Source organism: Pleurodeles waltl, chromosome 3_1 (genome assembly GCF_031143425.1).
Source record: "Pleurodeles waltl isolate 20211129_DDA chromosome 3_1, aPleWal1.hap1.20221129, whole genome shotgun sequence".
Taxonomy (NCBI): domain Eukaryota; kingdom Metazoa; phylum Chordata; class Amphibia; order Caudata; family Salamandridae; genus Pleurodeles; species Pleurodeles waltl.
In genome coordinates, this window is record NC_090440.1 from 566,189,225 (window position 1) to 566,214,276 (window position 25,052).

General features: G+C 42.5%; 1 protein-coding gene across 1 annotated transcript in view; it reads left to right on the forward strand.

Moving 5' to 3' along the window:
- The first annotated feature begins 3,918 nt into the window (after window positions 1-3,918).
- Window positions 3,919-25,052, forward strand: part of MINAR1 (membrane integral NOTCH2 associated receptor 1) — a 181,297-nt gene continuing 160,163 nt past the window's right edge. The window contains exon 1 of the mRNA XM_069222982.1: window positions 3,919-6,223. Coding sequence (XP_069079083.1) covers window positions 3,956-6,223 — 2,268 coding nt within the window. The 5' untranslated portion in view covers window positions 3,919-3,955. The remainder of the gene's footprint in view (window positions 6,224-25,052) is intronic.

The following is a 25,052-nucleotide window of genomic DNA, read 5'->3' on the forward strand; positions in this document are numbered from 1 at the left end:
GAGCCAGCGATAATGGTGCCGCCTGTTTCCCACTAGGCTGATGGGCGGAAACCGATGTTTATGCCCGTCTGCCTAGTGGGAAACACCTAATAGGTTCAGCGGGGTGGTCGGCACTATGGAGGCAGCCACCCTGTCAGGAGTTTGGTGGATGGGCTATCCCGTCCGCCAAACTCCTTAATATGCCCATAATGTTGTTTGTTTCTACAGTTTTGCATCCATAAATTGCATATTATTTCAGAAAGTCTCCTCTGTATTCGCAGAACCCTACATGAAATACTCAGCTTCACTTAAACCCAAAGGAGTAGCAACAAAATGATAATATCCCCCGCTTTGATTCATACCTCGTATATCTTTGGGTGAGCGAAGCAAGTAAGCACTACTCACTGTAAAAGACAGCCTTTCATTCTGCCTTCCATCCATCTGTGTACCCTTTAAGCCTTTCGATCTATCCATCTCTTTACCAATCCACACTGGCCGACCCATCAGAGCTAAATAATTTCCGGCTCATCTCGCTGCTACCCTACCCTGCCAAAATATTGGAGAAAGCAATCAATGCACAAGTACGGAATTTCATTGAGGCTGACAACTCCCTGGACAGCTCCCAGACCGGCTTCCGCAGCAACCACAGCACAGAGACAGCCCTCCTAGCAGCCAATGATGACATCAGATTACTCCTAGACCACAGCCACACCGCAGCACCCATACTCTGCGACCTCTCAGTAGCATTCAACACGGTCTCCCACAGCACTCTGCGCACCAGACTCAACGACATAGGCATCCGCAGAAGAGCTCTGGAATGGATCCACTCCTTCCTCTCTGGGAGGACACAGAGGGTCAGACTCCCACCCTACACTTCCAGCCCCACAGATTCAACTGCGGAGTCCCCCAAGGATCCTCACTGAGTCCCATACTGTTCAATTATACACAGCCCCTCTTGCTGCCATTGTCGGAAGCCACGGTATGAACATCATGTCATATGCTGATGACACACAACTCATAATTTCCCTCACTGAAGACCCAGACATGGCCAAAAGGAACTTCCACTCAGGAATAGAAGCCGTTGCCACCTGGATGAGAGAAACCTGCCTCAAGCTCAACTCTGACAAGACTGAGCTCTTCATCTTCGGAAACGCCACCTCAGCTTGGGACTACTCATGGTGGCCCACATCTCTCAGCGCCCCTCCTGCACCAACTGAAAACGCCCGCAACTTAGGAATCATCATTGACTCCTCCCTATCCATGACCCGCCAGGTAAACTCTGTCACCTCCTCCTACTAGCACACACTCTGCAAACTTCGGAAGATCTTCAGATGGATCCCAGCAGACTGCTGCAGGACCGTCCCCCTCACCTTAGGCACTAACAAGCTCGACTACAGCAACGCCCTCTACGCCGGCACCTCAACCAGGAACATCAAAAACTACAACTCACCCAGAACGCCGCCTCCAGACTTATTCTGGTCCTCCCTCACTGAGAACACATCTCCCAACACCAGAGGACCCTCCACTGGCTACCGGTCAAGAAGCGAATCACCTTCACGCTTCTCACCTACACGTACAAGGCCATACACAACGCAGGACCAGCCTACTTGAACCACCGCGTCTCCTTCCACACCCCCGCCAGATCCCTCCGCTCTGCCCAGATGGCCCTGGGCACCATCCCTCGCTTCTGCAAAACAACCGTCAGAGGAGGATCCTTCACCTACACTGCAACGAAGAGCTGGAACAACCTCCCCCTGCACCTCAGACAAAGCCCGTCGCTCACCATCTTCAGGATGAACCTCAAGACGTGGCTCTTCAGATGAGGACCCTCACCTCCCCCCCAAGTGCTTTGAGATCCTCACAGGTGAGTAGCCACGCTTTACAAATGCTGATTGATTGACTGATTGATTGATTCCATTCATCCTTACTTTACTATTCTATCCGTCTACTCTTTCATTAGTCTACCATCCATCCTTCCACTCACACATCCAACCATTCAAACATCCTTTTACTCATCCATCCACTCCTTTTAATCCATCCATCATTTCATCCTCTTTTATCAATCCACCCATCCATCCTTTCACCATTCCATCCAGTTGTTATCCATCCACTCAGTTAGTCAGACATTCATTTTTTAGATAGCGCAAACTTAACCTGAAGATATTGGAGGGCTTTGCATGAACACAAGTTACATTACACATGGACACATTCATTTTTTTTTTTAGGCAAAGGAAGATTGCGCAGAATCACAGGATGTTGAGCAGAGGATGAGACTCGAACCTGGTTCCCCAGTTTCAGAGTTGGCAGCTCGGGCTATTAGGTCACATTCTCTCTCAGCCATTCCTTCTTTCTCACACTCATGCATGGTTAAATGTTCTTGCACCCTTCTATCCATCAATCCTGTCACCCTTGGGCTCATCCTTTCACCCTTTTGGACCTTCGCTTTCACAGTTTTTTCCCTCCTTACGTCCGTCTTTCCTTTTCACTCTCCCTTCCTGCTCTCTCTCTGTTTCCCCTTCAGGACCTCCTTTCCTGTAACTGGTTTTGTATCCATAACCTCTGCTATGGGTTTTCCTGATTTTGTTTTTTAAGAACTTTTAACTGCATAGCTGTAGACAGAACAGGCTCATAAATAACTAATTTATTTTTATAGGGTCCACACCACCCTCACTTAAGCTGCTAAAGCAGGGGTTTCAGATGCCACTGTTTAAAACTCTGATTGTCAACTCTCCCTTTCTTTTGAATGATCTTCTCCTTACTTTCAATCCTATGCATGCCTTCTCTCCCTGGGTACAGTCACATGCATGTTTTCCTTAAACGATTTTATTCGATTCCTGCGAATTGCCCTCATTTTATTTAAAAAATTCAAAATCACAGCGTCCCCTTTTTTGAAAGTCATGCCTACAACCTCACAATATTTGATCCCTATCTCACCCATTAATCCCACCAACCATCTGCATGGACTCACATACCTACCCTGCCCCAATTAATAATCACACCTAACTTCTACTAATTCGAATTTTTACAAATAAAATAAACTGGAGCAGAAGAGTAACCCCAATACCCAACAATAACCACTGGATTGCCCATTAACTGTGGGTTCCGAAGAAGCGTGCTCTCTGGCACAAACTGCTTGAACGGCTTGTCTGGGGCACCATATAAAAGCAAGTACAATACATTGTAGTACATTACTGGTATCTGTTTACAGACCATTTGACCTCCAGAGTTCTGTTTCACAGCAAATTACACCAGACAAGTAGCGCTGAGACAAACAGATGACTCGTCATTTCTGTATGTCCGTGAGTTAGGCTTCCCAGATGAATGGTTTATGTCTGAGGGTTAGATTTGAACATTGTTGAGATGTGTAACTAGGGAGTTAAAGGGTAAAAACATCTCCTTGAGGCTCTAAGTTGGAACAACAATACTAGCCCGAAATGAGAGGTAATCCAACACAGCGGCGCGCCCTTCCCCTGAGTCAGGCATATGGAGACCTGGCTTGTGTAACACAAAGGTGTCAAAGCCCCTTCTGGGACTGAAGGTGATGGTCGCAGCAGCCAAACGTATTTAACTCCATTAATAGGTTTTATTTATAATCCAGAAAGACTTATCAAACATTGGTGTGAATGGGCACAGTAAAGCTAGCATCATTCAGACATTGTCAATAGCTGTTTAAAACACGACCAGATGTAGCTCACGGTAGCCCACTTTTATGTTATTACATGATCAACAGTATCACACTTGGAAATTGGAAAGCCGGAAAAGTACCACCCATATCACACCCAGTTGCTGACCCTATCACCCCCCTCTCCTTGGTACCACATGCTTAGTTTCAAACCTTCCTGCTATTGCATGGATAATCATATCACACACTGTTATAATACGGCTTACAGTCAATGAGTGGTTAGTGATTATGTTGTTTGCTGTTTCCTGCAGGTGAATTCATTCTGGTCTGAGAGATCATCAACATCAATCAGTCATGGAGATAAATCAGGACTCCTCGTTATTGCTGGTGAAGATCCTCGAGGAACTGGATATGAAACAGAACACCGTTTCTTACCAAGATCTGTGCAAGTCCCTGTGCGCCCGTTTTGACCTCTCTCAGCTGACGAAGCTGCGCAGTGTCCTCTTCTACACAGCATGCCTGGACCCCACCTTCCCAGCTACCTTATTCAAGGATAAAATGAGATGTATGGTAGAGAACCAGCAGTCGAAGAAGCTCATGGTTGCAGCAGACATAGTGACCATTTTCAACCTGATCCAGATGAATGGGGGAATTGCTAAGGAGAAGCTGCCTGTTCCTCGGCACCCCAAACTCAGGAAAAAGGAATCCTTTGAATCATGCCGATCTGACACTGATGTCTGTAGCGTGGTGGAATGTTCCTCAAACTGTGACCGGGACTTCAATAGGGGGTACTCAATGAGACGAGCCTCCAAGTGCAGGAAGACGGACTGCAAGGACTGCCACCATTTCTTAGCTTCTGAAGAGCCCAATTTTTTGCTAGGTGTGAATAAAGAACTTAAAGGTCGGGCAGCCTCGCTGGACAGACTGCAGGCCCTGGCATCCTACTCCATGGCCACTTCTGAACCTTGTGAGATGCAGAGCACATACTTTCCAATGAACCCTGAGAATGATACCATCTCCGAACAAGACTCTCTGCCCCTGCATGAGGACTTGAAGGAGACCTTCATCTCTAGTGATGAGCCTTTCATTCTACCAAGCTCCTGTGTGCAAAAAAGGAACATTTTCAAAGAGGACTTCCATAACCTCATCACCATCCCACCCAATGTCATACCACCCAGCAAACAAAGCCTGAGTGGTGAGCAGCTGTCAAGGAAAGAGACCACCAAGCCCATCTTCTTCAACCACAGCTTTGAGATACCGTACAGCAATCAGTATGTGAACATGGAATACTCACCACTGCAGGACAAGCGGAGAGTGAAGCATGAAAGCCTTGATGATCTCCAAGCTTCTACATACTTTGGACCAACCACAATAATTGGACCCCAGGAACATAAGAGATTCTCAGGGAGACCAACAAAGCAGGCAGCCTGGCCAATAAAGAGCTGGAGCTTGAATACGGAAGAGGTGCCCGATTTTGAAAGGTCCTTCTTCACCAGGAAGCAGACGGAGGACAATCTTCCATACCCAAGTAACAATGTCAACGTATCAAACTTTTCTGCAGCACCAGAGCGACATCACCCTGTTCCATACATGAATTCAAAAGACCAGGTGATGACCTCACAGAGCAGCTATGCTGTGAATCCAAATGGACACAAGTGTATAGATGGACCTTCCCCTCTGGAGGCAGATAAACACGAGGGACTGAGGAAGTTTAAGGAGAAAAGCCTGAGTCATTCTTCATCACAGCAAGCAAGCTTTGATAAGACAGCAAGTATTGGGACCCAGACTGAGCAAGGGGAGGCCAAACGAGGAAGAGAGCTGTGCAGTTCAGCCTCTTGCAGATTTGGAGACTTTCATGCCCGCAAGCTCTCAGAAGCTGATTCGGAAATAGTCAGTGACGATATCAGTGACATCTTCAGGTTTCTTGATGACATGAGTATCTGTGAATCAGTGGGCATCCTGCAGTCTTCTTGCTACAACAGTTGTGGTTCCCTATCCCAGGTCCACAGAACTGACTGTGAGAGCTCCCCTGAGCGAAATGCTGCCCGGGCTGCCAAGCCAGGAAAGGGAGGCCGGAGAGAGAGCTGTGCAGATGGGGAACTGAAGAGCAGTGTTTGCAAGCTGGTGCTCAGGATAGGGGAGATAGAGAAAAAGCTGGAATCCCTGTCAGGGGTTAAGGAAGAGGTTTCTCAGGTCCTAGCCAAACTCAACAAGCTGGATGAGAAGATCCAGCAACCGGAGAAGGAGAAGGCAAAGGCAGAGGAGCAGTCCTCGAGTAGTGAGGCACAGTCCCGTGGGAGTGCTTCCCCAGGAGTACCACAGGGCCATGGGACACCCCATGGTGGAAAGCTAGACAACAACCCCGAGTGGTGCTGCTCTGATGCCAGTGGAAGCAACACAGAGAGTCTCAGAGTGAAGGCTCTGAAAAAGAGTATGTTCACACAGCGGTCATCCAGGTCCCTGACTGAGGAAAACAGTGCCACTGAATCCAAAATTGCCAGCATTTCCAACTCACCTAGAGATTGGAGAGCTGTCACATATACCCCTCAGCAAGGTGCCAATGAGGAGAAGAAGGAGAAGGCAACTGGGAGCGGCAAAGACTGGCACCGCAAATCAAAAGAGGTAAGGATAGCACCTGCTGGTTTTTGAAACACATTGATGCATGAGTCATTTTGACAGTGTGGGTGGCACATGAAGAGGTACTGAGGTCTTCTTTGCATTGGACACCTGTAGCTAAGTTATTACATGCTTGCATCAGACACAGGAAGCTAGGGCCACTTTGAACATAATGCAGATCTGCCAACTTAAAAAACAATTCCACTGTGCGAGGAGGAGGCGTGGGCCTGGAAAGGGAGGAGCCTTCTAACACGAACTACCTAAGAGGCACCTCTGCCCCTTGGCACCACCAAACCCCCTCTTCCAAAACAAAGAAAAAGGCTTGCTGAGTCTGGTGCCGATGTCCTGGAGTGTTTTAACACTTCTTAATGGACATCAGCTTTTAAAAGCCTTCACTCCAATGCCTGATCAGGGATAGTAGGCGTGAAATAAATGTAATTTAAATGCAAAGATGAGCTGGAAATTCACTACCTGGAGTGGATTCCAGCTCATTTTCCCTGCCACTGTGTGATATCAGTTCCTCACCAGGTAGCCGTATGTAGGGAGCTAATATCATGTGACACACAGTGGCATCATGTGAATTAGCAGGTCTGATAATTAGGGAAACCCGCAGCCTGGGTCATTGTCAGCGCAGTGAAAATTTGCAGCTTGAGTCATTCTATACAGCGTGTGTCCCAAATTCGGCCATCGCCATTCTAGGCAAAACGAGGGACTCCAGCAGCCAAAGGCATGCTCTGCATTGTGTGAAACACATGGGACCTTAGCTATTGCATAATAGAGGAGCTTAGGGCCCTGATCACTGAAACCTACATAGTAATGAGCGCCTAAAGCCTTGGCATTATGTGCATAGTGTACAGCATTTAAAACATGGTTCACAGCATACTGTTGCACTAATAAAGTGCTGGTCATAAATTGCAAAGTGTAGGATACCATGACACCTGGCCCCAATTATTTGCATAAGGTGAGACACAGGAATTCCAGTCAGTTTCTCTGTGCAAACGTCTCCTCAGTGTACAAGAAAATAGACTAGACAGGGGAAGACTGCTGCTGAATGGAAGTCTGCTATAGTGTGAATTGAGACAAGTGCAGCTAAGGTGCTAGTTTTTGTTCTGTTTGTGGGATGTATTTTATTCTAGCCTCCTGATTTTCTCCTATTTAGGTAGAGTTATGCTGTCATTGGCTGGTTGCGGAAAAAGCTGCACTGTGATTGAGTGACCTTTGGAATAGCCGTACTGGAATTGGTTGTTGTTCGCTAGCTTGTTTTATGTGGTTTTCAGAGTATTTTCAGTAAAACTAATGGGTGCTGTGTTGACATACCTCAAGTTCCTAGCATACCTGTTACAAAGGGACAGAAATTACCTGCAGGGAATTCATCTGATTTTATGCAGGTACCTGGATTTCTGGATGGCATGAATATAACTCTTCTGACAAGGTATTGCATTTTCCCTTCTTTAATAGTAGAAGACCAGGTTCCCTGTGACAAACCATGAATGATAGAATACTGTTTTCTTGACCTACACAATTTTAGGCACTGAAAAAATATGACGGGATGACTGCAGAAAAGGAGAAAAAGAAATGTAAACAATGGTTGGAAGGCAACTAGGACTGTGAGGAGAAAAGCTGGAGTGAGGTTATGATGGAGAGAGTGAGAGTTTTTACTGCAAGATTATAGGCAAAAAGAAAACAGATGAGGGCGACAGAGAGAAAGAGAACCAAAAAAGAGACGCATATCAGGAGGATAACTGTTTAAATGATCTTTTTTAATTCCAGACCTCCTCCATATAGTGATGGAATCCAAAGACAGGGGCAGAATTCTATAGTACCTGATTCGGGTGCAGCAGGAGATGGTATGGGTGTACAATCACAGGGACTGACTGCGCTTACAGTTGTGAGTGCAGCGAGAGCCCCACCTGAGAATACAATGACAGCTTTGCCATGTACTAGTAGTCTTTTTCAGTTTCAAGTAACATGTATGCATCTACTGTTGCCAATGAATCTTCAAAAGAGTGGGGGGTTATTAACAATGACCTTCTAAAAATTTAATTTTGGAAAATTGTACAGGGCACCGCTGACACAATCAGGTTATTGCCATATAATGTGTCAAATATTGTGGATAATATGAGATACTTGTTCAAAGCAGCAGCAAGGTGTACCTAAGAAGTCCATGATAGGTGCATGATAGGCTTGAGATATTGGTGAATGAATGAAAGGTTGATATTAGTAGAATGAGAAATGTGAGGAGAAATTACAAAATGGATTTGACTAGCAATAAAATAAAAGTGGGTGCACTAACCTTTGTAGCTCACATTAAGGATCTGGTTGAGAAGAAAAAGAACTGGAGAGATTTTAAAAAATACAGAGAAAGGTGGAATATGAGGGTTACTAATAAAAAGAAAGCGTCAGAGGTAGGGAAGAAAGTGAAGGAGTCTGTTAGTGATTCTCAGTTAAGAGCAGTTTCAGAATTTTCCCTGAGGTACGTACATGCAGAAAATGATGTGCATGTGCTGTGAATGAGAGGTGATCTTTATGCTGTTATGACAAATTTTCCAAAATTGTGGGAGGAACCAGAGAAGTGGTACAAAGAGGTTCCTAGATTGACAATGATTTCAAAAATGCTTAGGGTTGATTTGAATGCCCTGTTTGAGATTGTTGTTGCTAGTGATCTGTGTTCCGAGTGTATGTATGCTGTTTCTTGCCCGACTGAGGAACTGCACCTAACAATGCTTCATCTGAAGTGGTTGCCTCAAACGTACAAGACAGAACATTTGACAAAGAAGGTGTCGGAGAAGAAATTAACTGGTTTTGAGATTTACACAAGAGGTGAAAGAATCAATGCATTATTATTAGAAGCTCATGCAGATTTTTAAGAAATGCAGTGGAGTTGAAGATATTGAGAAAGATGGGGCCAGAGGTTTCATATCTGCCTTTTATGGGTTTGGGTCCTGAGCTCTGTTCACATATACAACAGATGATGTGCTGGCCAACTAAGGGAATAGATGAGATCCTGTATTATACTAAGGACAGTAGGGATCAGTTTGATGCGCCACAGAACAATATAAAGGAGAAGTTGATGGTTGCATAGATGAAGCAGTTTCAGAGAAAATGCAGGCTTCAGTTGATGGGTTCTGATTTAGGTTTTGTGACTTTTGGTAATGCTTGAATCAATGTCATGGCTTCAATGCAAGGTGTGACAATGGGACATGAGATGATGCCGATAGAGGGTCGCAGAAGAGGGGTTGTGGATAGTTAGGGAATAAATGCACACATTGATATGCTTTAGAAGAGCACTGCTTGTCATTTTTGTGGAATAATAGGCCACTGGAGGGGGGAACGTAGACAAAATCTAAATTGAATCTAGAATGATTTTGTTCCCTAGATGCAGCGGAATGTGAATCGGGTGCTGGTGCAGTCATTATCCCCAGCCCACCAGCACCTGTGCGAAACATTCAAAATTAAGTACAGTTTTGCACAAATATGCCTGCAGCCCCAGATGTGCACCAAAGTATGAAAAACAAAATGGGAAACAATCCATTGATTCTGAGCAATGATTTTCCACGTTTTTTTTCTCTAAAAAATAATTCCCAAAGGCGGTGCTTGATGGGGGACAAGATTTGCTTACTTGGAGCAATCCTCAGGGTAGACCAAAGTGGCCCATATCTTGATGGCAGAGTCAATGGCCATCCTGTTTCTTTCTTGATAGATACTGGGGCTACCCACTCTACACTTTGTTCTGTGGCGGTTCCAAACCTATGTCTCTCGGGAAGAAACATCCAAGATGTAGGCATCAATAATAAAAAGATTGCTAAAGAAGTTGCGGCAGATGTTTCCATTAAAATGGGATAATTGGAGAGTAATTATTAGTTCACATTGTGTGATTTGAGTCCTGTCAATTTGTTAGGCAGCAATTGCTTTGCAAGATGAACTATGTAATTGTAATTTTATTTATATGGTGCTTACTACCCCTTATGAGGTACTGAAGTGATTAACAGCGAGTAGCATGCTACTCCGTAACCCAATATTAGCAGTCAATCTAGTGGGTATTGGTATTAGCCATGTGCTCTCAAAAAACTGCATGCATTTATTCCAGTTTCTTAGTAAACAGATTATATCAATGCACTTAAGATGTGATCATAAGTGGGGGCTAAGTGGTTTCAGGTGAATGGTTGGTGTAATAGCTAGGCTAGTGGAGATTAGGTAATGTAAGATAACAGGAATAAGCTTTTAAAGAGGAGAGGTTGTGATATACGAAATGAGGTATTAGTCAATTGCAGGATTCCAATACTGGTAAAAAGGATTAAGGCAGACAAGCATGATCTGGGATGAGGCTTAGAAGGCATGCAGAGGATGAAACGTAAGAAGAGGGTCACTCTGGAAATAGAAAGGAAGGAAATCAAGCAGAAGTAGGTCAATATAATTTTTTCTTGCAGAGTTTTGGGAGTATAGTGGGAAAAGGCCTTCTGAGATATCAAGCATCAGAGGATGTAAGCTGTAGAAAGAAATAACATTATACATAGTGCCCCATATCTGGGACAGACAACCTAAACATGCAATTATGAAGACTACACATCATCCAATCATTAAGAGCTCGGACCTGCTGTGTGCCAAGCCTAGTGCAGCACTTTGAAATGTAGTCTGGAGTATCCCAACCTTGGTACAGGGTCTGTAAACTGCACAAGGGGAGTTGGCACTGAAAAAAAGAGAATGTTTCATTTAAATACCTACCCTCACTATTCAGTAATTAAAGGGCTTTTTCACCCCTTAAAAATATTAATTATTTGGCACTGGTTAAGAGCGTCTCGCTAATGTGCAGTCAGATTTATACCCTGTCACCCATTCCCACCCAACTGTATGTTGTGCATGTTTGTGTATGTGGCCATTGTGGTATATATATTGTATGTGTAAGCAAACCAGAGTGATGGAGGTCTGCAGGCTGCATTCTGAAGGCCTTTGGGCTGTTCCTGGGTGCAAGAAGGGGATAATGTTGTTTTCCCAGATAATGGAAGTGTATTAGAAGAGATCCAGAAGGGAGGAGGCCTAAAAAGTGGAGTGAGGAGAAAGGAGAAAAGGCTCCTATAAAAATTCAATTAGGTCCTTTCGCTGGGAGGGGCTGCTAATTTGTCTTCCTGTAGCAGTGCCACCTGGTGGATGGTGTGGGTGAAGGAGGCTGTAGACTCTTTTGTTCAGAGTGAGAAGGATTTTTTAGGTAAAAGCTTCCTTTTTTCTCCTTCCTTATCACTGTCTTTGTGGCTATTCACAGCCAGGTGCAGATAGTTCACATCCCTTTGCTTTTATGTTGTGGGTGGCTCCAGGCTGGAGACTACCCTGCTGTGAGGAGCATCACCCCACACAAAGGTTGTGTCTGCAGAACAGAATCGAGAGGCAATTGTTGTCATTCTGGGAAACAGTTTGGGTAACAATTTTGAATCAAAGTACCAGTAATTATACCTTTGACATCTATCACCTACCTATTACGCTGCTGCAACTAAAAGAGGGAAATAACCAGTCCACTGCACTCAAATTAAGCCTGTCTCACAGCAGCCATTTACCCATTCAATTTTGCTAAAAGTAGCCCCATATGCCATCTGTCACATAGAAACAATCAGACAATAAAGCAAAGTGTAGAGCTGAAAATAGTAAGTGAAATATTGGAAGTTTGAATAGTTGGAAGACTTTACCTTTGACAATTGTAGCACTGCCAGGCTGGGGCAGAGTTCTACAGTCCAACATGCAAGTAATAGTCCATAATTGCAGCTGCACGATTCCTCAAAGCTCAGTGTGCTTTATTGCATGACAGATGGGGTCACAATTGAAAGCCAAAATAAATATTCAATGTTTAATATAAAGTCATGTGATTCAAAAGTTCAGTTGTTGGCAATTTATTTTTACTAAAGAAGATTTGCCTTTGGATGTAAGTGATTAAAAGTGCAAAACCTGCCAGAATTAATGTTAAACCGAAAGCAGTTTTCACTAGAATTAAAACTTTCAAAAGGAGAAGAAAGAATGAAACTAGTCATTGAGAAAATTACTGTACATGGAGTTCTTTGAAAAGTGCTTGTTAGCCTTTGCAATTCTCCCATCATGGGCATTTATAAAAACAAGTGGCAAACAGAAAACTGTGCAGGAACTGCAAAAAATAAATAAAATAGTGATTTCATGTTGTCCTGTGGTACCGAATTCAGGAGAAATTATGTTCCATATTCCAAAAGATGAAGAATGGTTTACAGTCAGTGACTCATGCCTTGTGTCCTTCTCCATTCCTCTGCATGAAAACAGCCAAGAACTTTTTATGTTCCGGTTCCAAAATAAAGATCTTGTTTGTTGCTGAAATTCCACAGGGCTATACTGAAAGTTCTTAAACTTTTAGTCAGATCCTAAAGAAAGATTTGGAAAATTTGATGCTGCCCATTAACTCAGTCGTGATGCATTACTGAGGACCTATTGGTGTCATCTAAGGCACTGTCGGAACAATTATATGACAATGGTCACAAGGTTTCCTCCACAAAGATGCAGTAGTATAAAAAAAGGAAGTGATTTATCTTGGTCATCATGTTGAAAAATTTGGAAAGAGAGCCTCAAAAGAACGTATTTCAGCAATTCTGAAGATGAGTCTTCCAACCTCCGAGTGGGAGGTGAGAATGTTCCTGGGAATGTTTGGCTACTCTTGTCAGTACATTCCAAACTTTTTATTGATTGCAAAGCCTTTAGTAAGGCTAACACAAAGTGGTGCCAAAGACCTCGTTCCATTTGATGAGGAATGTTTAGAGGCCTTCTGGGTGTGAATACACATGTACGTAAAGCTCCTACCCTTAAAATGCCTGACTGTAGCAAAGAGCTTTATCTCTTTTGTCACGAAAGATGCAGGTTTGCTTTGTCAGTTTTGACCCAAAAACATGGTAGGACTATGAGTACTATAGCCTACCTGTCCACTGTTTGAGATCCAGTAGCTACAAGTCCTCATGGATGTCTGTAAGCAGTTTGCAGATGTCTGCTTTCCAAGTGAACAAAGTGAAGGAAATGCAATGAGACATAAATCAATTGTTTTTGTTCCACATTCTGATGAGAGTTTGCTGATATCTGACCAGATATGAACAAGTCATACTAGCTGCTGAGAATATCTCAATTCAAAATGTGATTTCTAAAATCATGCAACACTGCTTCTTGTTCCAAACCATACTGACGACAAAAACAGGAGTGATCATGATGATGAAGAGCTATTACACGTTTGGATCAGTATCACAGTTATGTATCAAACGAAGACCAGACTTTAAATGGCTGATCTGATTCTGTTTCTTGATAGTCCTTGTATAAGAGATCCTCGCGGAGCACTGAAGGCTGACTATGCAGTACGTTCCATTCCTGAAATTCTGAAAGTATCATACCTGCCAAATTGAGCTTCAGCATAAGTGACAATGTTGGTCTCTCTGACAAGAGCTTGCTACCTGTAGAAAAAACTGAACATGACAATCTATACAGACAGCCAGTATGGTTTTGAAGTGGTTCATGACTGTGGACAATAGTGGTCATCCATTGGGGTTCCCATCAGGAACAGTTCCTACATACTTGATTTGTTGGAAGCCATACAGCAACCAAAAGACCTTGCAGTGGTAAAGCGAGCAGCATATAAGAGTGGAGAAGATATGGTCACACTTCAAAATAAATATACAGACCAATTGGCCAGATATTATACAACTGTGAAAGAAAGATCCAAATGAACAGATTTCAATTCAAGTGACAGAACAAAATGGATCAAGTGAAAATTCTGTAATAAGTGCAGAAAATGTCAATTGTTTCTTGTTGACCTCAATTCAGGCTTGGGAATCTCTCATGAGTATATATATATATATATATATATATATATATATATATAAATATATGTATATAAAAAGTCCTGCTGTTCTTACTGCGCTCGCCTATCGAGGTGGGTCCTCAGACAATGGGCACAGGACCCATTCAATATATGCTGCACATAAAATTTGAACAATGGCACTCCATGCAGATTACTGTCCTTTATTTATATCCAAAATTCCATATCAATCCATATAACTCAGGAATCAAAGATTTAGGGCGACGCGTTTCAACCATCATGGTCTTCCTCCTTGGCCCTCCAAGTATTCAAGTCATGTGACCCATTCTACTCTTTATATAACCACTGATCCATTGCATAGACATAGAAAAAATATTTTTTTAAAATATTTTTTTTTTATATATTACCGTGTGCATTCTACGTCTATTTTGATTTTGAAATATTAATTACCCAAGTACCCAAATCATCTCTAGTATTCACAATTTTTCATCCAACCTTCAAAGTTAACCTAATAAACAATGTGTCAATATCTTTAACATTGTTTTCAAACTGGTGGGGTGACCACATGACTTTACTAACAAAATTACAAAATAATACTGAAAAATACAAAACTCTGAAACCCTGACCCAATTCTCCCAATTCTTAACAATATCTGACTATCCAATATGAACATGAAGTTCTTCATCCTTATTCAATCCCCAGGGGAAACAACAGTTTAATCGAATAATGTATTCCGATTCTAACTTCCTCAATTGTTTCTCTCTGTCACCCCCCCTTGGGGTACCCACTACCCTGTTAATGCCAAAAAATTGCATCTTATCCAGTTTTCCATCATGTGCTAGGTTGCAGTGGCGCGCTACTGGGTACGTGGTGTCCTTATTCACTATTGCTCTCCAATGTTCTAAAATACGTTTTTTGAGGGGAAAAATTGTGCTTCCAACATATTGCAGCCCACATGGGCACTCAATAACATAAATAGCAAAATATAAAGTACAATTGATGAGTTTCTTAATGTTCTCTTTCTTGCCCGTGGGTAATGTATACTGTTTACGTCTGGTGCTATATCTGCATGCTTCACATTTGGAAATATATATATATGTTGCCTGACACAATGACACAATGTTGAATTGCATGGTTAGGTATTTTCATAGTCCGTTACATGCAGGCACAGACTATGACATGCACATTTAATAAATATTGCACAAATTCCAAATTCAGAAATGTTGCAGAAGATTTGTGACAACAATGCTTAATCTGTCTGCAAAATAGCCAGGTGAGAGGACGATTGGCCTCATGAATCATATCAGGAAATTAGAGGGCCCATTTACAAGACTTCAAGCAGGATTCAATGAGGTGCTAGTTTACAATGGCCTTAAGTATATTCTTATGAGCCTACCCCACCCACAGATCAGATAATATGACAGCTGCCAAACTCTTGTTAGAGGAATTAATATCCAGTTTTCTCCTGCCAACTTCTAATGAGACAGATCATGGGTCCCATTTTTTAATGAAATTTCGATATTGATTTGCACAGCTCTCCAAACTGTTCAAAGATTCAATTTTCGTTATCTTCCTCAATCTTCTGTAATAGTTGAGAGAATGAATAGGACCATACAAAACAAACTGGCCAAAGTATGTGCCTCCACTACACTAAAATGGTCTGATGTCGTTCCTATGCCTTGTGGTTTAATATGTAATGTGTTTGTTATGGTACTTTTAGTAAACATGAATTTCTATCACCTTATCTGTCGAATTGCAGTGTCTCGCTGGAAGACCTGTCTGAGTCCTAAGATACAAAGCATGGGTTAAAATATGGTACATATCTGAATACAGTTGTAGAAGTTAACAGTAATGAATATGTGACAGAACAACTAGGTCCTAAACAACTATAGCCCAAACCAATACTGCTAAACAACTAAAAAGTCTCTACAACTAAGTAGTGAACAACTACTGTCTAAACAACAATTATGCCTGAATAACAATTGCCTGAACAACTAATTTTAAGGTAAGGTTTTCTTTTTGTTTTTTTATGGTTCATTAGTTGGTTAGAATATATATATAGGCTACTTTATGTGATCTCTGAATTGACTGTTCCAGTTTCATATCTGGAGCCACAGAATTGAACCTTCCCTCTCTGTCTTTCACTACAAAATGTATTTGGATGAATTTTCCGAAGAGATACGTTTTTCCACCTATAGCTTCTTCACTCTTTCCAAATACCAGGACCCATATCACAGATAGTGTATGCAAACGAATAGGCGAAATACAGTAACCAGTGACTCCACAGACTTCACATGCAGCTTCCAATGACCTTCCTGTTCACTATGGACCAAATTGTTCACTAGAGCTATCACATGTAAAACATTTCCCCAGTACTTGCAAAGTTCTGATTTTAATTCACATTCTTTGACAAACTCTACAAACTTGGTTTTCAGGTTTTCTGATTTTGAAGTGATTATATTGAACATTGCCTGCCTTTACATTATGTCTTTTGAATGAAGTGCACCCTGTGCCTTGTTCACTTCTGAGATAAGATATGCAAAAACCTAACTTGTCGTTCTTGTTCCAACACAATGTTACTATAGCCTCAGATATGATGAGGATACCTTGTAACGAATGAACATAATGAGTTCTTCTAAATACTGACTGGACAGTTTGCTTCCAAAGATTTCAGCTTCAATAAGTGCAACATCTATGCTAACTTCCTGCACACCACAACACAACATTTGTCATGTAAAAGATGCCCATCATGGGATAACGATGATCAAACGCTACTGGATTGCTCATAGAAATGTCAGCTACAATACCTAAAACACCTTCATTGCAGAAAATTGGCAGGATCGGCTGGTCTTCAAGCTGAGCATTCACATTTTGGAAATTGTTTAGAGCTGTGTATACTGTTGCGTAGTTCAGTGGGATGGTATTCTGGGAGATCAGATAATGAATTCCAACCCACAGAGGAACTGGCATCCCTTCATCCTTCCATTTGCACCAAATAAGCGATATGATAAATTCAGTTAAACTGGTTTTGCCCACTGGAGCATCAGGTAGTAGAAGATCCATGTCCTCAGCCACTTTGAAACTTTCTGGTAGACTGGGACGTGTTGATGACACGTAATGATTTTGCATATGTTGACGAGGCAGTTGGGTTATAATTCTGCAGCTTAATTTTTTTATGCCTACAGCTGACACAGCTTGTTTTCCAGCAGCTATGTCATTGCTACTCTCTTGAAAAAGCACTAATGGCAGTATCATGTGTGCTGGATGTTCCAGACAAAGAAGAGCTGTCTTCAAAATCAAAATTATCAAGAGCAGCAATTGTAAATGCTTTCATGGTATAGTGGCTTCGAAGTAGTGTGTTGTGGGAATCACAAGATTTTACAGGTGAGCTGCTAACAAGTTTCTGCTCCATACTATGTCATTATAACTTGTTAATACACCAATCCTATTCATTGAAGCAATTAGCTCTCTACTTTTGCACTTGTCATAGATTGCTTGGGCAGTCATCATGTGTAGCAGAGTTTCCTTTTAGCCGTGATGAAATACATAAAACATGATTTGTTAAAGAAAGTACATTTGCAGAGCATAAGCCTGTCGGTTCATGGGATGGTCTTCCACTTCTTCGCTAATATCTTCAAAGCCATCATCAATGTTGTCAGATTCTGTTCCCAACTCAAGAACTTTAGTTTGCAATAATTTTGCTTTGCTGACATTAAACAATGATGTAAAAAATGTTAAGACACCATCAGGGGGTCTTGTTGACTGCCATGATTTGTGGAGCTCTGGGACATCACAAAATGTATCATTACGTCCAAAATCTACATCTTTCAGGATGTTTCTTAATATGGTTCCTGCTTATTTTACTACATCCTGTGATCTTATTTTGGCAGCAAGAACTTCAGCTGAGAGCACTGTAAGTCGTTCATTCTTTTTGTTAGACAGACAAAATCACATTCTGTCACTGTACATTCTCACCACAAAAATCTTAATTTCATTATTATGGATCAATACAGTTTCATCAATGTTGATCATTATTTCTCTGATTTCACTAAGGCCCATATTTATACTTTTTTTTGTGCTGCTTTTGCGTCACTTTTTAACGCAAAAGCGGCGCAAACTTACAAAATACAACTGTAGTTTGCAATTTTGCACCACTTTTGCCTCAAAAAATGACGCAAATGCAGTGCTGAAAAAGTATAAATAGGGGCATAAGTGTGAACCCGTAGCGAGCACTCAACAGTGGCTATAAAACTTAATTTGCGCAAAGAGTGCAAACTTAACTGAAGGCCAGTGGTTATGTTGCTACTGGGAGCTCATTGTACATTCATATTTTCAAATGTATGCACGCATGCAGTTTTGCTGGGCATACAAATCTGCTGCAAATACATTCACCTTGCTGTTTAGATCAGATATTTGGCTGAAAACTTCATCTTGGAAGAAACTAGCTGCAGATAAAAACATATTTGCCCTTTGAGACTCACATACTCTGTACTTTGTTCTTTCATTAATGCCTTGGGCCCTACTCTGGCTAAACCAGAAATAGCACATTAAAGATCCTCTACTTACTGATCAGTTGTTGTAGGTGGACGAGGGATAGCCATCGATCTTCTAAATGGATGGACATTGAGTTTCGGAAGTCTCGGATTCTTGCTGTGATTCACTGATTTGTGCTATTTTTTGACAATTCTTTTCGAGGCTTTTTTCCATTGTATACAACTTGCAGCACTTGTTACAATTATAACATTTTTGATCCTCTTCGTCCTTCAGTTTAAATTTTTTGTGAACTTTGTCTTGCCGTATTTCATCAGCATCTCAAACTCTCTTCTGTCCAGCTGCAGTTGATGTTAGCTTTTTTTCAGATTAGTTCAGAATATGACACATTTTTCATTGTTGAAGGGGTCCTCAGATTTTGTAGTTAGCAACACTCTGTCAGGCTGTAAAGATCCTCTGCTACCACCTGCTTCACTCATGTTTATGAATTTAATCAAAGCAAATCCTGAAAAAAAAACAATATTAAAATGAATTACCAATATGATGGATAAAACACATCATTATAGAGCCTTCATTTTGGAAAATGGTAGAAGGGTTGTTCTGAGGAGTTATTGTCTGCCTCTATATGACTACTTGACCCAAAAAACCTATGTTTTGACACCAAAATGAAGTATATAGGTTTCATGGTTCCTGAAATATTACATCATCCCTGCAACACATCTGCCATTTTTAATGATGTCATCCAGAAAAAATACGTCCGGATTAGCAATGTCTACCCAAGCTAAATTACTTCTCTAATGATAGAAAAACACAAATCAAAAATGAAAATCTCTGATTGCAATCTATAGATCTCACTTGTCACCAAAAAATACTTGACTTGTAAACCTGGGCTTCTCAGTGACCAAAAGAGACATTGTTCAAAAATGGAGAAGTGAAGTGACACCCTCCTTCCTACAATGAGAAGAAGGGATGAATCATAAAATTATGGAACATGAGGTATTCAAGGGTAGGGGCTATGAAAAGCAGTTCACTAATATTTGGGGCACATGGGACCTGGAGATATAGATATGGATGCCTGATGATTAGATGCTGTATTATTAACAATATTGCACTTAATGTTGAAGGTGAGAGTGGGGAATGTGACCTGTATTAAAGCTGGTAATCAAGAAGGCTGGGAAAGACTATGATTGTATCGGTGAAATGTTTCTCTGTTGTCACAGTTTTCAGAAAAGCAGCACTTTTTTTTTTAATGAAAATCTCTGGACAACAATTTTTTACAGAGGTATATCAAGGGGGGGCAGACTAATATCAGAGACGAGTGAAAATTGTGAGAAATTAGAAAAATGAGAAGAAGGTAAGCAGGCAGATGAAAATTGAAGAATTTAGGCCCTGATTTATACTTTTTGGTGCAAAACTGCACTAATGCAGTTTTGCACCAAAACGTTCAGCACCGGTTTGCACCATTTCTGTGCACCAGCCGGGTACTATATTTATGGAATGGTGCGAGCCGGTGCAAAGGGAAGGCTACCGTAAAAGAAAAAAATGACGTTAGTCAGGTGGGGCTGGCTGTATGGAAGAAGGGGACTTTGCACCCAAAAATGACGTTAGGCAGGTTAGAGTAAAATAAATGACTCTAACCTGCCTAGAGTCATTTTCTGTCCCAAAACCATCCATACCACAAGACTCCTGCCTTAGAAAACACAGGAGTCATGCCCACCACCCCAATGGCCAGCACAGGGGATTAGGGTCCCCAGGGCATGGCCACTGCACCCAGTGCTATGTAGGGGGGGGGGCATTTCGAGGCCCCCTATGGCACTTTAAAAATAAAATAAAATACTTACCTGTACCTACCTGTACTTACCTGGGATGGGGTCCCCCATCGTCTGCTGTACCCTAGGTGTGAGTGGGAGTGTCCCTAAATGGTGATTTTCCCACTAGCAAAGAACCAATTTGGAAAATGATTTATTATGTGTGTGGTAAGACTGCTAATTTCAACCTGACACATGATTAGGTGGGTTTCTACTATCCTGCTTTACTGTTTTCTAGAGATTATCAGATGAGTGGAGTGAATGAGGCTGTTGGTTTGAAGACAGTGAAGCATGGATTTGGACAGATAGTATTAAATGTGTAAGGAACAATGACTCCATCTATAGGTGAGGCTATGATTGATGTCAATGTCAGACATTTGTCTACGCTTGTGGACTGGCTTGTTTTTAACAGTGCCAGCACTTTAACCTAGATCAATTCTGAGTAATGGGTTAATGAGATAGGAAACGGTTTAAGCAATGTTGGTGAATGGTTCAGTAGTCTGAGATGGGGTATGTTTACGCTAAAATTAACCCCTGTAATAATCGTAGTGATCTGTGCAATTGTCCTGCTTCTCTTCTTCAAATTTTCAATATATTTATTGAAACAATTGCAATCTGGTATATAATGAGTGAGCTGACATGATTAGACAGATGAAACAAATCAAGGTTATCAACATTACCAACACAGTAAAAAGGTAAACAGTCAGACCATGATGTATGTGGTTCTATATGTTCTAGATGTTCCAACCAAACCATATGTCTGTATCTGAGAGCATAGTGGTTGTAACCCTCTGCCCGACCCAATCCAAGAGATTAGCCCCCTTGGATATGGTATCATGAATCTGCCTGTCATGTAGATGGCAATCCTCTCAAGGAATTGCCAGCCAAGCTGTGTGTTACACAGCATGCGTCCCAGGGATCATTGTGGCCGGAATGCCCTCTGCATTTCATGGGTCAATGCACAGTTTATATACTAAAACCGTGTAACATTAGGAATACAGTTCTGATGTAATGCTGTGTCTTGAAAAAAGAAGCTGTGTTCTGAATAGGCAACACTAGTCAGCATATCATGTACCTTGCTCTACAGACTTAGACAAGAAGACTATATATGGTACATGGCAGATAAAATGAGCAGCATGTTCCGTGCTTTCCTAGAATAAAGAAACACAGACGAAATGTGCGAAAGCCATTGCTGAAAAGCAGCTTTGCTAGCATGGATAAAACATGAATAAATATGAATTATAAAACTAAGCTAAAAATAGGAGTGTCCAACCAGGGTCCTAAAAGGGTCCTGACAACAATGTGGCACTCTTGCAGCCCAAGTCCTTCCGTGGACTACATGCACTTCTACAGTCAAATCTTTCTCTGCATAGCGTAACACACAAACGTCTCTGGCAATTGTATTGCATGAGACAACTAAGGCCCTTGTAATTCTCTGTATAGTTTGGAACATGAGATGCCCTGGTCATACAGTATTGGACTTTCAAAGAGAAAGACATTCTATGCATGGTATAGGACTTCTGAAGCCCTAAGTGATTGTGTGCATAGCGTCAAACAATTGCTGATTAGACACCCTGTGCTTTCAGTGGCTTCTCTTCCGTGTATTATGTGGCTCTCCCATAGCATGGATCTTTTTGTGTATTATGCAGCTCCCCTGCATCCTTTGTGCTTCTGTACACTATGCAAGTCTCCTGCAGCCTAGGTCCTACTATGCACGGCGTGGTTCCCTGCAGCCTGCGTCCATCTGTATATTGTGTGGCTCCCCTGAACCGTGGATCCTTCTGTGCATTGTGTGGTTCTCCTGCAGCCTGGGTCCTTCTGTGCATTATGTGGCTCCCCTGAAGTCTGGGTCCTTCTGCAAATGGAATGCCTTTCCTGCAGCAAGGTCCATTTGTGCATTGTGTAACGCCTATGCAGCGCAGATTCTTCTATGCACTGTTTGGATCATCTGCGGCGTGAGCTCTCCTTTGCACTGAGTGCTCTCCCGAAGCCCAGGTCCTTCTGGGCACTGTGTGGCATTCATGCAGCCTAGATTCTTCTAAATATTATGTGGCTCTCCTGCCGTATGGGTCCTTCCATGTACTGTGTGCACTTCCACAATCCACAACCATCCTCTGCATACTATGAGACACAAGAGTTTCTGCATTACATGAGACACCTGAAGTCCTTGTCGTACTTTGTAGTTTCGAACACAAGAAGTCCTGGTCACATTGTGTTGCACTCCTAAAGTGAGGGCCATTCTGTGCATGGTATAGGACTTCTGAAGCGTAGCGTGGGCACTTGCATTGTAGACATCCTGTGCTTACAGTGGCTTCCCTGTAGCCTGGGTCATTCTGTGTGTTATATGGCTCAACTGCAGCACAGGTCTGTCTGTGCACTGCGTGGCTCCCCTGCAGCCAGGGTCTTTCTGTGAATTGTGCATCTCTCTTCCAGCCCAGACTCTTCTGTGCATTGTGGGCTTTCCTGTTGCCAGACACCTTCTGTGCATTATTTAGTCTGGGCCTGTAGGAAAGTACCATCTTGCCTGGCATGTTACCCCCATATTTCACTGTATATATGCTGTTTTAGTGTATGTGTCACTGGGACCCTGCCAGCCAGGGCCCCAGTGCTCATAAGTGTGCCCTGTATGTGTTCCCTGTGTGATGAATAACTGTCTCACTGAGGCTCTGCTAACCAGAACCTCAGTGGTTATGCTCTCTCTGCTTTCTAAATTGTCACTAACAGGCTAGTGACCAATTTCATCAATTCACATTGGCATACTGGAACACCCTTATAATTCCCTAGTATATGGTACTGAGGTACCCAGGGTATTGGGGTTCCAGGAGATCCATATGGGCTGCAGCATTTCTTTTGCCACCCATAGGGAGCTCTGACAATTCTTACACAGGCCTGCCACTGCAGCCTGAGTGAAATAACGTCCACGTTATTTCACAGCCATTTACCACTGCACTTAAGTAACTTATACGTCACCTATATGTCTAACCTTCACCTGGTGAAGGTTGGGTGCAAAGTTACTTAGTGTGTGGACACCCTGGCACTAGCCAAGGTGCCCCCACATCGTTCAGGGCAAATTCCCCGGACTTTGTGAGTGCGGGGACACCATTACACGCGTGCACTGTACATAGGTCACTACCTATGTACAGCGTCACAATGGTAACTCCGAACATGGCCATGTAATATGTCTAGGTTCATGGAATTGTCACCCCAATGCCATTCTGGCATTGGGGAGACAATTCCATGATCCCCCGAGTCTCTAGCACAGACCCGGGTACTGCCAAACTACCTTTCCCGGGGTTTCACTGCAGCTGCTGCCAACCCCTCAGACAGGTTTCTGCCCTCCTGGGGTCCAGCCAGGCTTTTGGCCTGATGTCATAGTCTGACATCATGTAGAATATGGAATGTGAGAAAGGTTAGAGCAGAGCTGAGAGAAGGAGAGTGGAGTTGTGCTGTGGATGGGATGCTCCAATAAAGGACCAGATGTCATACCTATTTGGATTTGTGATTAATCTTTTCAACAATATTGTCATAAGAATAAAGTACCTTTATTTTTAGTATATCTGTGTATTGTGTTTTCTTATGATATGGTGCATATGACACCAGTGGTATAGTAGGAGTTTTGCATGTCTCCTAGTTCAGCCTCAGCTGCTCTGCTATAGCTACCTTCTATCAGCCTAAGCTGCTAGAAACACCTCGGCCCGTATTTATACTTTTTTAGCGCCGCATTTGCGTCGTTTTTTGACGCAAAATCGGCGCAAACTTCCAAAATGCAATTGCATTTTGAAAGTTTGCGCCGATTTAGCGTCAAAAAACGATGCAAATGCAGCGCTAAAAAAGTATAAATACGGGCCCTCTTCTACACTAATAAGGGATAACTGGACCTGGCACAGAGTGTAAGTACCCCTTGGTACCCACTACAAGCCAAGCCAGCCTCCTACAGGGCCCATCTGTGTATTATGTGACTCTACCACAGCATGGGTCCTTCTGTGCACTGTGTGGCTCACTTGCCACCTAGTTCCTTCTATATATTGAGGGGCTCTCCTATAGCAGGAGTCCTTCTGTGCATAGTGCAACTCACACGCAACCCAGTTTCTTCTATGAATTTTGTAGTACTCCTGCAGCTTGTGTCCTTTTGTACAATGAGTGGCTCCCCTGTAGCCCGGTTCCTTCTGTGCATTGTGTGGCTCTCCTGCAGTCTGGGTCCTTCTGCACAATGTTTGGCTTACATCTAAACTGGGAACTTCTGTGCATTGAGTGTCTCATCTGCAACCTTGATTCTTCTGTGCCCTGTGTGCACTTCTACAGCCAAACTAATCTCAGAATAGTGTGAGACACAAGAGCTCCTGGTAATTGCACTGGATCAGAAACCTAATGTCCTTGTAGTTCTCTTTATAGTTTGGAACACAAGGGTGGGTGAGTGGAACTCGCAGAGTTTCACTATGTGGAATTCCGATGAGTTACAGAAAAACTCTGCAAAACTCCATGGAGTTCCCCCAGCCAGCTGAAATATGCATGTTGCACTGCAATTTAGCACCAGTAGCGGCAGCATTGCTAAACAAGCATTTTCAATGCAACAGGTCTCGCATTTGCTCGAGTTAGAGCTATTAGCGTTGTAAAGAAAGAAAAACACAGCAGGATCACACTATGTAAAATGCAGCGCAATCGCGCTGCTTAGAAAATAAACAGATAAAGTAGTCCGGACCCCAGGCTGAAAACATCGAACTTCGTATGTTTT